Below are 12,141 nucleotides of genomic sequence, written 5' to 3' on the forward strand. Positions count from 1 at the left end.
CTCTGGGAAGCAACTGAGATGTCCTTTAGTAAGTGAATGAATAAACTGTGGTATGTCCAGACAATGGAATATTATTTGGCACTAGAACAAATGAGCTACAAAGGCTGGAAGAATCTCTTTATTTTTAAGGAGATAGGAATTTACTGAACACACTACAAGGCAGCGGTGCGCAGGACAACAGAGGAGAGGCTGTCTATAAGACATGGAAGACTCTTAAAATGCATGATTACCAAGTAAAAGAAACCAATCTCAAAAAAGACAAAACTATGGAGACAGTAAAAAGATCAGTGGCTGTCAGGGGTGGGAGGGATGAACAGAAGGAGCACAGAGGATTTTTAGGGTAGAAAAAATACTCTGTATGATACCACTGTGATGGATACATGTAATTATATGTTTGTCCCAAACCACAGAATGTGTAACACTAAATGTGAACCCTAATATAAACTATGGACTTGGGTGATTAGGATGTGTCAGTGTAGGTTTTTTTTAAAAAGATTTTATTTATTTATTTGACAGACAGAGATCACAAGTAGGCAGAGAGAGAGAGGAGGAAGCAGGCTCCCTGCTGAGCAGAGAGCCTGATGCGGGGCTTGATCCCAGGACCCTGAGATCATGACCTGAGCCGAAGGCAGAGTCTTTAACACACTGAGCCACCCAGGCGCCCCTGTGTTAGTGTAGGTTTATCAATTGTAAAAAATGTACCACTCTGGTGGGGGATCATGGGAGAGGCTATGGATGTGTGGGGGAAGTGGGTATATGGGAAATCTCTGTATCTTCTCCTCAATTTTACTGTGAACCTAAAACTGCTCTTTGAAGAAGTTTTTTTTGTTTTTGTTTTTTTTTTTTTTGGCTATTAAAAGCTCAATATGAAAATGTACACGATCTGATTTTTATATTGTAGTAAAACAAGTACTATGGAGAAGGGACATGTGGAAGCAGTTGATTCTTCTGATGAACACATCCATTGTTTATACTCGTTCTAAGGCTTCTAACATGATGATACTATTTCCTCGTATTACCACCATTCCATTATTGTTCTGTTGCCCACCAGTTGCCATCTCCACACATTCATCTATCACAAGATTCATAAATGGATCGAACCCCCGCAATATTCCTTGAACATGTCTGCCACCATTTAATTTCAATGATAATTTCTTATCCATAAATATTTTCAACTCGGGAGGGTTAGCTTTGCTCGGGGTGTCTACTCGGTGAGCTTAAAGATGCCTCCAAACGGAATTCATGGCATCCCTCACGCTCTAAAGAAGTCTTAATTTAAAAACAAAAATTCCCATTCTAGACCTACTGAACTAGAATCTTGAGTTTTTTGGTTTTGTTTTTAAGATTCTATTTTTTATTTGTCAAAGAAAGAGAGAGAGAGTGAAAGTGAGCGCAGAAGCAGGGGGAGCAGCAGGCAGAGGGAGAAGCAGGCTCCCTGTTGAGCAAAGAGCCCAATGTGGGATTTGATCCTAACTCCCTGGGATCATGACCTTAGCTGAAGGCAGATGTTTAATGGACTGAGCCACCCAGGCGTCCTGAGAACCTGGTTATTTTTAATAGGTTCTTCAGGCAGTCTGACATGAAGACTAGCTGGAATCACTGAACTAAATGATCTTGTTACTAAACCATATACTGACCTTTTTATATAATGACTATACTTTTACAACAGCTTTGTAAGACATGTATATTGCTGTCACTGTTCTAAAGACCAAGAGACAGGATCAGAAAAGTGAACTGCCTGAGATCACATACTTAGGTAAACAGCTCAGTCAAGAATCCCAGGGAATGCCTCGGTGGCTCAGTTGGCTAAGCAGCTGCCTTCGGCTTGGGTTATGATCCCAGTGTCCTAGGATCGAGTCCCGCATTGGGCTCCTTGTCAGGAAGGGAGCCTGCTTCTCCCTCTGCCTCTGCCTGCCACTGCCTGCCTGTGCACGTGCTCTCTCTCTCTCTCTGACAAATAAATTAAAAAAAAAAAAGATCCACTCAGGTGGTCCACTTTATTCCAAGTCACAAAGGTTCAACATGGTTCTAACATGCTACAAGATCCTTAAAAATACTGCACATTATTTTAAAAAACCTCTGTTTTTGGGGTGCCTGGGTGGCCCAGCCAGTCAAGTGTCTGCTAACTCTTGGTTTCAGCTCAGAGCATGAGCTTAGGGTTATGAGACTGAGTTTTGCACTGGGCTCCACAAGCAGCATGGAATCTGCTTGTCCCTCTCCTTCCCGATCTGCTCCCCTTCACCCCTACTTGCTCTCTCTCTCAAATTAAAAAATCTTAAAGTAAAAACAGAAAGACCTCTGTTTTGGGAAATGACCGCTAAAACAAAGTTGTGGAGAGGAGGCTACGCCATAGATGGAAGGCAAAGTAAGTTCACATTGTGGAACCTCGGAACCAGCAACAACATACAGACAGACAACACCCACCTTAACTGTCCCATCATCGCTGCCAGTGCAGACAAGCTGGGGGCCCCTCCTGGCCGGGTAACAGGAATTCACAAAGGAAGTATGTCCTTTTAGCCTTTTAACCCTCTCGCCTGTTTCGCTATCCCACACTGCCACAGTTTTATCTGTGGATGCGGAAAAGAGCATACTGCAAGAGGAAGAACAAAAAACAAGTGAGTGAAGACGAACAATAGCCATCCATCCTCCCCACTTGCCAAAATGAGCCAGACTCTTTAAGGCCACTGACATGTTGTACTCACATGACATAGGCCCTACCTATCAAATCCTACTGGTGCTCTAGACTGGGTTACGCGGTCTACCCCATGAAAATGTGAAAAAAAGTCCTTCTGTCAGTCCCCATGATATATCCCAACCTAATACAGCAGTTTCCCCAATTTCTTCCTCCTTTTTGATAGATAACGTTTTAAACACTTTCCTATCTGGAAATGTTTAATCACTCCCTGCTACAGTAGGAAGACAGACTGCAGCAATTCTTGACTCAGTGACTCAGTAACTATAACCCTTTCTCTAAAATTAAAAGTTTTCTATTTCATCTCTGAAAATGATTTTTTAAAAAGTTTTATTATTTAAGTAATCTCTACACCCAACAAGGGGCTTAAACTCCTGACCCTGAGCTCAAGAATCACATGCTCCTCAGACTGAGCCAGCTGGGCGCCCCTGACAATGATTTCTAAGTTATAATTGATTTTATAAGGCTTTCTTTACTTAAATATTAACAGGAAAAATGCATAGAAGGCTATGTACCAGTTGATTAGGGACCTTAGGATTTTAAAGGTCAGAGGTATAAAACAATGAATGTTCACTGAAATACCTAATGGGATTAATTAACTTTGCATAATCACATTTCTATATTATGTAGTTATTGTAAAATTAGGCCATCATTAAAATGTTCATGATAAATGTATGTTATAATAAATGATACATTAGGTGAATAATGTTAAAGGAAAAAGCAGCAGAAAAGATCATACATGAAGTTCTAATGTACATGTAAAACCAAATAGCTTAAAGCAGGAAAAAAACTTGAGAAGCACTAGCAAAATATTAACAGTGATAATCTTTGGAGTGGTAGGAATATGGGCTATTTTTAAAATTGATATATTTTTGAGTTTCTCAAAGTAAATACTTTATTGCTTATATAGTAAAAATAGCTGATTTCTGCATATAAAATTATGTTTTATGTCTTAAAAAAGAAATTGTCTGGGCTATTGATGTTAGATAGAGATGTATTTATTTATTTATTTATTTATTTATTTATTTATTTAAATTTTTATTTATTTATTTGAGAGAGAGACCGTGAGAGAGAACATGAGCGAGGAGAAGGTCAGAGGGAGAAGCAGACTCTCCATGGAGCTGGGAGTCCGATGTGGGACTCGATCCCGGGACTCCAGGATCATGACCCGAGCCAAAGGCAGTCGTCCAACCAACTGAGCCACCCAGGTGCCCGATAGAGATGTATTTATAAATGCATACACGGAACAAGAGACTGGGTTGACAGTGATAGGATAATAAAGTAACTGCCGAAAATGCAGTAGTCTTTGACAGCAAAGTCTCCAGAGAGACAGAAAACTTATGGATGAAATGTGAAAGGCTGCCAAGAAAAATTAGTATGAAAGCAGCTGTCATTCTATTATGTAGACTACTTACTCACCTGCCATCAGTGTTATAATGCAGCTCCATCACGGCCCCACTGTGTCCCTTCAATGTAGCATAGTTATCACAGTCACCATAGACATTCCACAACACTGTTAGGAAGATACGGGTTATATGATCATTACGACACAAAAGAAAACTCATCATTAGCCATAGAAAAGGTACTTATAAATTTACCACAATGGTTTTGAGATTACACTCCCTTGGAACACTATTGGCTCTACTGGCTGGACCGATTTTCCTGACACCAAAAACAAAAATGATGTAATATTTTCATATTTCATAAGACTGATTATAATTTGGGGGGGCACCTGGGTGGCTCAGTTCACTCAGCATCTGCCTTTGACTCAGGTAATGATCCTGGGCTCCTGGGATCAAACCCCACATCGGGCTCCCTGCTCAGTGGGGAGTCTGTTTCTCTCTCTGCCCCTCCCCTATTTGTGCTCTCTCTCTCAAATAAATAAAATCTTTAAAAACGTAGGTATAGGGGCACCTGGGTGGCTCAGTGGGTTAAGCCTCTGCCTTCAGCTCAGGTCATGATCCCAGAGTCCTGGGATCGAGCCCTGCGTCAGGCTCTCTGCTCAGCAGGGGGCCTGCTTCCCTCCCCCACGCCTGTTTCTCTACCTACTTGTGATCTTTCTCTCTCTGTCAAATAAATAAATAAAATCTTTTTAAAAAATATAATTTTTAAAGTCTTAAGCTTTCTGCTGTAATGTTAAAAAAGTTGGTACTCACTACTACAGGTTGGTTGAGTATAGAGACTACAAAATGATGGCACTTACAGAAAACCCAGGAAGCTGGAACTGACTTGAAGGTCACATGGCAATGACTTTACACTACATTTATTCATTCCACATGTACCATATACCTACAACATGACAGGTGCTAGGATAAAAGGAGATAAATGAACAGACACAGTTCCTGTCCTCAGGGAACTTGGTCTAGCAAGGAATGAACTTTAATGAGTGTTATTAAGGAGCACCTCTATATGTTATAAGGTACATACATATTGTAGTTATTTTTCTGTTGATAAACTGTTTTTTGCTTGATGAAATAAGTGTATTGATTCAAGGATGTTTTGCAAAATTGCAAGTCTTCCAGATGCTTGGCCACTGTTAAGTTTAAGGATCACAGAACTAGAACAGCTAAATTAAGACAGCAAAGACAGCTCTCATCTATTCTGAGGTACAGACTTATAAGCAAAGAACTAAAGGACTCACTTCATCCCATAAAGCAACAAATGATGTAAGAATAAAAGACAATCAGATGCTCCTGATATCTTCTCTCTTGCTTTTTTCTCATGACTCCTCTAAAGTGATTTTTTCAACTTATTTCTCAAAAATGGGTACTGCCAACTAGTAGCTGAGAATCTGGATGCAGAGTTTGGTTTTTGTTTTTTGTTTAAGATTTTATTTTTAAGCAATTTCTACATCCAGTGTGCGGCTTGAACTCAAGACCCTGAGATCAAGAGTTACATGCTCCACCAACTGAGCTAGCCCGAAGTCCCCAGTTTAAAAAAAATTTTTTTTAAAAAGATTTATTTATTTATTTATTTGACAGAGAGCGATCACAAGTAGACAGAGAGGCAGGCAGAGAGAGAGAGGAAGGGAAGCAGGCTCCCCGCCGAGCAGAGAGCCCGATGTGGGACTCGATCCCAGGACCCTGAGATCATGACCTGAGCCGAAGGCAGCAGCTTAACACACTGAGCCACCCCAGGCGCCCCTTAAAAAAAATTTTTAAGTAGGCTCCACACCCAACATGGAGCATGAACTCAGCCCCAAGATCAAGACTAGCATGCCCTACTGACTGAGCCAGCCATGTGCCCAGAACTATTTTTTTTTTTTCAAGAATTTTATTTTTAAGTAATCTCTACGCCCAACATGGGGCTTGAACCCACAACCACAAGATCAAGAGTCACTTGCTTTACTGATTGAGCCAGCCAGATGCCTCTTGGATGCAGATCCTAATGATTTACAGGGAGATTATCCAACTGAGTTGCCACTTTACCATCTCCACCCCCCCTTTCTTTCCCATGTGCTAGGATTCTATGAATGGATCAAGAGGAAGGTCTCACATCTGGGAAAAGGAAGCTCTCTCTCCCCTAATTACTTCCATTAACCTGGTATGCCTAGATCTCTTGTCTGGCTCAACCCACTCAAGATCTGTCTCCATGAGGAAGATATTCTCAAAGTAGGGCAACTCACTTTCCAACTAGTAACATATTCCCTTTTATATTTACCACATGGACTTTGAGGTCTATACCCAAGATCATTCAATATTCTTATTGTACTGTATAAGAATATTCAATATTCTTATTGTACATTAGCTATGTAGTCTACGACATGACGGATTCAGACTGCTAACCTTCTTCGGCACTGGAAATTTTAAAAAATAATCACAACTTAGCAGACAGCAATTATTCCAACTTCAGAAACTATCTCTTACATATCAGTCGATCAAATCCTGCAGATGCTAAGGTGGATCCATTGGGGTGAAACTTGCAGCAGTACACTTCCCCTTCATGTCCTGAGAGCAGCATGATTGGGGCCTGAAGGGAGGAACACCTTGGAGGTCCCTGAACAAAAGACAGAAGTATAGAGTAGTCACTACCTACAGGCAAAGGAGGGTGCAAAAGACATGGGAAACAATAATTGAGTAGATTTCTCCTGATTTAGAGAATAGCAACTCTTCTTATACTAACTTATGCCTCCAATTTGATCCCTTCCTGCTGTAGTGTCTAGTGTCTACCTGTTTACTAACTACTCGCTCACTCTCCTCCGGTCCCACAGCCAACTTTTAATTGCTCAAACATGTTAAGCTCATTTCTGTCTGAGGATCTTTACACTTGTTGGTCCTGATCAGAATCTTCTTCCCTTGATCCTCCTGTGTTTAGCTCCTTCCAATGTTTCCTCTTCAGAAGGTCTTTCCTTCATCACTCAAACTACACCTCCCCTCTGTATTCCATTACTCCTGCTGTACTTCTTCACAGCACTTACCACTACCTGAAATTACCTTAAATATTTGCTCACACATTTTTTTCTTTTTCCCCAGTAGAAAAGCAGCCTTGTAAGTGTAGGGACCCTGCCTGTGTCATCCAATACTGTTTTCCCAGTCTCTAGCTCATTTAATGACTGGACTGTCACAGACTCCCAAACATCCTGCAGGGAACATATTACCCAGAAGTTTTGATTATGGTCTTGACACCAAGCCTAGGCTTGGATAATTCAATGAAACCCAGGCTGATACTTTTTTCAGAGAGAAGGATGGGTGCTACTATTAGTGCCAAATATCTTTAGTGGTTTCTGGTTTAGTCAAAAAAATATTATGTGCTGGGCTATTTTTCTTGGCATTGGAAAAGTAGTACTGAACAAAATAAACAATCGAGTTTCTGTTCTAGGAAAGGAGGAATAGGAGAGAGGGAGAGAGAAAAACAAAACATACAGCAGGTGGTAGGTGCTATGGAGAAAAAAAAGCAACGTGGATTAATGCATATGGGGTACTGCAATTTAAAGCAGTGTAGTCAGGAAAGCCTTCCCTGAAAAACGGGATATCTGAACAAAGATTTGGAGGAGCCGGAGTGTGTAAACCATTTAAGAGCACTCTGGTAGAGTGCAGCAAATGCAAAGACTTCGAGGCAAGAGCATGGAAGCAAGCAAAACGAGCAGCATCAGCAATGGAAAATAGGTAGATCTGAGAGACACATGGAAAATGGGCAAAAGATTTTAAGGATTTTGGTTTAACTGGGTGAAGTGGAAAGCCACTGAAAGTTTTCAGCTGAGGGAAACATGATCTGACCTTTAGCAAGGTTCTCCAGTCGCTGGACTGAGAATAGACTGACCATACAACAGCAGAAACAGGATTACCTTTTAGGGCCTCACTACAATAATGCCAAATGAGAAAATAATGGATTAGACCACGAGTTAGTGATGGAGGTGGCAGAAGGGGTAGCAATTTGGTATATATATATTTTGAGGATGGTGCCAGCAGGATTTGCTCATCCGCCAGAGGAAAGGTTGAGAGAGGACACACGTATTTCTTGATCTGAGCCTAGCAGCACAGGAAAAGAGATGTGATCATTACCTCCATCTTACAAGAAATGCAGTTAAGACTATGGATTTGGGATTTAAAGTCTCTTTCTATCATTTACCGGGTAAATTTACAAGAGACTGCACGAAGAGTTCTTAACTCTTACGCTGTTACCAAGATTAATGGAGTTTTCGCATACAAAGCCCTGGGTGCACGGACTCCATGAATGTGAGCGACTGTTCGGTTGTCGTTAATAACAGCACCAGTACTGAGAAACAAAGGGGAGAGCAACTTGCCCAAAGTCCCAAAGCGAGCGGGTCTCATTCATTTCCTTCCTTCCCTCATTCATTCATCCATCCATTCTACCACCTTTTTGAATGTTTACTCTATGCCGGCTCTCTGTGGAAGAGTAAGTATGAAAAAGCCCTGGTACCGGTTTTGAGTTCAAGGAATGTAACTTTAATTCTAACGCCCTCTCCCAGGGTGGTCGAGACGCTGAAAACAGGCGTCCAACCTGGGAACGAAGGGACCATCTGGAGGGTTGTTGACCACCTCCACAGTACTCCCCTATTTTAACTGCAGGTAGCTATTCTCGTTCCGCCCTCGCAGTGCGGGATCACCGGGTACTAGGCTCTCAGAGAGGAAGATGAGCGTAGGGCCGAAGGCTGTCTGCTACTTCACTTACCGCTTGCAGCAAAGCGCCAGGCGCCGTCGGCTGCTGTCCGGCTCCGGGGCCCGACCCCGCGGCTCCCAACAACAATTCATGCCGCTGCCGCTTGACTGGAACCAGTGGCAACTCTGGGCCTTTGCGCTTTTGCTGCTCTATCATGGCGGCAACCACTCTCCTCAGCGCCGCCACTGACCGCGCCGACACACTCAGGCAACGCGCGATTGGTTCCAACTTAGTTCTTCCCCAAGAACTTCCGGCTCCGAGGAACCAATCGCCTTCCAGTATTCCCCTCTGCACCGCCCCCTGAGTGCTCTCCTTTTATTGGTCAGATCTTTCCTAGCGTCACGAGAGTACGGTGCCAGGATTGGTGGGTGGGGCTGGAGTCCCACCTAGGCGCGCTGTGTCTTGTGGGTGGGAGCGCTGTCTGGTTTTGGCGTTTCGCGCAATGCTGCGGCGGGGAGACCGGGAGCTGACACAGAGTAAGTGGAAGGAAGGTCGGGGGTGGGGGGCTGCGGCATCTGGAGGCGGCACCTCGGTTGTGTGGCCTGAGTCTGGCCCTTCTCAGCTGATGGTTTTCAGGGGGCACAGGCAGGCCCCGAGGTCCCAGCGCCTGCATGTACCAGCCTGGGTTCCCCTTCTTGGCCGGAGCAGAACGTTGGGGTCTCTGCAGCCGCCTGAGGCCCTCGACCGCTGGCTTGTTCGTCCAGCGCTTGCCTTGTCCAGCCCTGTGCCTGTGCCGGACGCCCCCAGGGAGGAAAGCCTTGTCTCCCGGCTCCACCAGGCTCCTCTCTGGCTAAGGAGGCCGACTTGTTTCTGCCATTGATTGTGCAGTCTTTGACTAGGGCCTGCTCTGTGCCTCTCAGAGAGACGGAGATGAGAGGAATATCCGACCCCTGCTTCTCCAGAGCACGGTCTTGTGAGAAATTTGGATTCATATCTGGGAACTAGGTCTCTCCTTAATCGTCCAGCTGGTTTGGGAAAGAGCCTTGAGGATACATGGTGAACCAAAGATGGTCCCTGACCTCAGGGGTTTGAGTCCGGGAGGGCAAACCTGTTAAACGGTGATCTCACTAAAGTTAGGAGACATGCCTGATGCTATGAGTGCCTGAAATAAGCAGAAAGGCGTCTGTGAGGAAAAGATGCCTGAATGGATACCTGAAGGAAGGATTCTAATTACTTGAGTCAAGGGAGGAAGGCAGAATATCCCAGAGAGAGCAGCATGTGCAGGGGCCCTGTGGTGAATCGGAGGAAAATGACTATAAGGCAAAAAAAAAGAGGCCACTGTGGCCAGTACAGAGGGAAAGAAGAGTCTCCTACAGGTTGCAGCGGGAGGTGGGTAGAGGTGCCGGACTTTTACTTCAAGACGGATGAGAAACTGCTGCGTTTTTGTTTTTGTTGTTGTGGGAGAGAGTGGTGAGGTGGGAGAGGTGGCTTGATCCCTCAGTCTCAGTAGCATAAACAGGTTGGAGGAAGGATAGATGCAGATAGACCCAAGTGGTAAGAGAGATAAGCAATGAGGACTGAGGTAATGGTATCGGTACAACTGCAGAGAACTGGACAGATTCTAGAGATAAGGGGGTAAAATCAGTAGAACTTAGTGATGGATTAGATTCAGGGAGTGAAAGAGAAATCAGACATAACTCCTGGGTTTCTGGCTTATGCATCAGGGTAGTTCTTTTTTTGGACGGGGAAGGGAGAGGTCATTCATGAGATCCAGGAGGTAGTTTGAAATACAGCTTTGGAACTCAGAGATGTTTTGGGAGATATTTAGCTGGGAGTAATTTGCAGATGGGTGATAATTGAGACATAGGTGTGGGTAAGATCAACTGAGAGAACCTCAAGTGGTCCCAGCAGGTAATGGCCAAGAACAGGAACAGGACTCCACAAGAGAAACAGAAGAGCTAGGGTAGAGGACCAGAAGAATGTTGTCTCAGCAGCAGGAAATTGTCTGTGTTAGGAAATCCTGGAATTCAGGAGTGCCTGGGTGGCTCACATGGTTGAGCGTCTGCCTTTGGCTTGGGTTGTGATCCTAGGGTCCTGGGATCAAGTTCTGCATCGGGCTCCCTGCTCAGTGGGGAGCCTGCTTCTCCCTCTCCTTCTGCTGCTCCCCCTGCTTGTGCTCTTTCACTCTCTATGTGTCAAGTAAATAAATAAAATCATTAAAAAAAATGATGTCCATGAACTGATCCCATTAAAAGAAAACCTGGAATTTAAATATCATCAGAATTGAAAAAAGTCTGTTGGCTTTATCTTCATGGAGCTTATGGTGTCCTTCATGAGAGTTGGTGTGATGGGGCCAGAAGCCAGATAGGAGGCAAAAACTCAAGAGAAGGAAAGAAGGCAGTGAATCTAGAGAGTATTTTCCATACATATGATTGTAAAGGAAAGGAGAGGATATGGAAGCTAAGGGAGATGAGAGGTCATCAAGGACCCAATTTAGAGGGCGATGGAAAAATTGAAAATGCAAGAGAGAAATTGAGTCATTGATAGTGTTCTGAGGACATGGGAATGGATGGGATCCAGAGTACAGTTAGAGCAGTCTTAGGAAGATGGGAATGAAAGAAGTTTTTGCAGTTAATAGAAAGGAAGAAGAAAATGAAGGCAGTAGGCACAGGTTGTTTCTGTGTTTTGTACTGGTAAAATGAGTTTTCTCGTGGCTTTTATTTTTTCTGTAAAGCAGGTGATGGGATCATATACTTAGAGTGAGAGGAGGTCAGAGATTTGAGTGTAGAAAGTGTGAAAGTCATTGTAGATTGTGGGAGAATGAGTAGACCAGGGAATCGTAGAATTGTCTTGCAGAATTAAGGGCCCATTTGAGGGGTGCCTGGGTAACTCAGTCGTTAGGCATCTGCCTTCGGTTCAGGTCGCAACCCCGGGGTCCTGGGGTGGAGCCCCACCTCAGGTTCCTTGCTTGGCTAGAATCCTGCCTCTCCCCCTCTCTCTCCCACTTCCCCTGCTTGTGTTCCCTCTCTCACTATGTCTCTGTCAAATAGATAAAATATTTGAAAGGGAAAAGGAATATAAAGAATGTCTTTATAGGATTGTAGTATGTACTTAAAAAAAGGCCCACTTGAGGTTGGAGATCATATCTTTTTTTCTAGGAACATTAGGCTGTTCAGTGTAGGCATGGAGAAGACATACCCAGGGATAGTGAGGACCAGGGATTTGACTTGCTCAGCATACTTTCCACCTCTTAATGTGCCTTCTCTTACTGAAAAGTTTGGGATGCTAAAAGCAATTTCCTAGACTCCTTTGCACCTAAGGTGAGAATTGAATTTGGAGCTGAGTTAGATGTGGAGACAAAAAGGGTGAGAGCCATCCAGTTTTGCTGA

The 12,141-nt window shown here is 43.7% G+C and overlaps 3 protein-coding genes across 3 annotated transcripts in view; 1 reads left to right on the forward strand and 2 right to left on the reverse strand.

Annotated features, from left to right (window-relative positions):
- The window catches only part of SNRNP40 (small nuclear ribonucleoprotein U5 subunit 40), a 34,599-nt gene extending 25,576 nt beyond the window's left edge, over positions 1-9,023 (reverse strand). The window contains exons 1-4 of the mRNA XM_004740952.3: positions 8,825-9,023; positions 6,559-6,688; positions 4,112-4,205; positions 2,425-2,590 (exon numbers count right to left, since the gene is read on the reverse strand). Of these exons, the coding sequence (XP_004741009.1) occupies positions 2,425-2,590; positions 4,112-4,205; positions 6,559-6,688; positions 8,825-8,968 (534 nt within the window). The 5' untranslated portion in view covers positions 8,969-9,023. The remainder of the gene's footprint in view (positions 1-2,424; positions 2,591-4,111; positions 4,206-6,558; positions 6,689-8,824) is intronic.
- LOC123387316 (small nuclear ribonucleoprotein G-like) lies at positions 842-1,315 on the reverse strand. The gene has a single exon (XM_045064095.1). The coding sequence runs from the start codon at positions 1,161-1,163 to the stop codon at positions 969-971; it is 195 nt and encodes a 64-aa protein (XP_044920030.1). The 5' UTR covers positions 1,164-1,315; the 3' UTR covers positions 842-968.
- Positions 9,024-9,177: 154 nt separating the features above from the next.
- Positions 9,178-12,141, forward strand: part of ZCCHC17 (zinc finger CCHC-type containing 17) — a 56,349-nt gene continuing 53,385 nt past the window's right edge. The window contains exon 1 of the mRNA XM_045064096.1: positions 9,178-9,288. The gene's annotated coding sequence lies outside the window, so the exon portion shown is untranslated. The remainder of the gene's footprint in view (positions 9,289-12,141) is intronic.

Source organism: Mustela putorius, unplaced genomic scaffold (genome assembly GCF_011764305.1).
Source record: "Mustela putorius furo isolate JIRA1106 unplaced genomic scaffold, ASM1176430v1.1 tig00003853_pilon_pilon_pilon, whole genome shotgun sequence".
In the NCBI taxonomy this organism is placed as follows: Eukaryota; Metazoa; Chordata; class Mammalia; order Carnivora; family Mustelidae; genus Mustela; species Mustela putorius.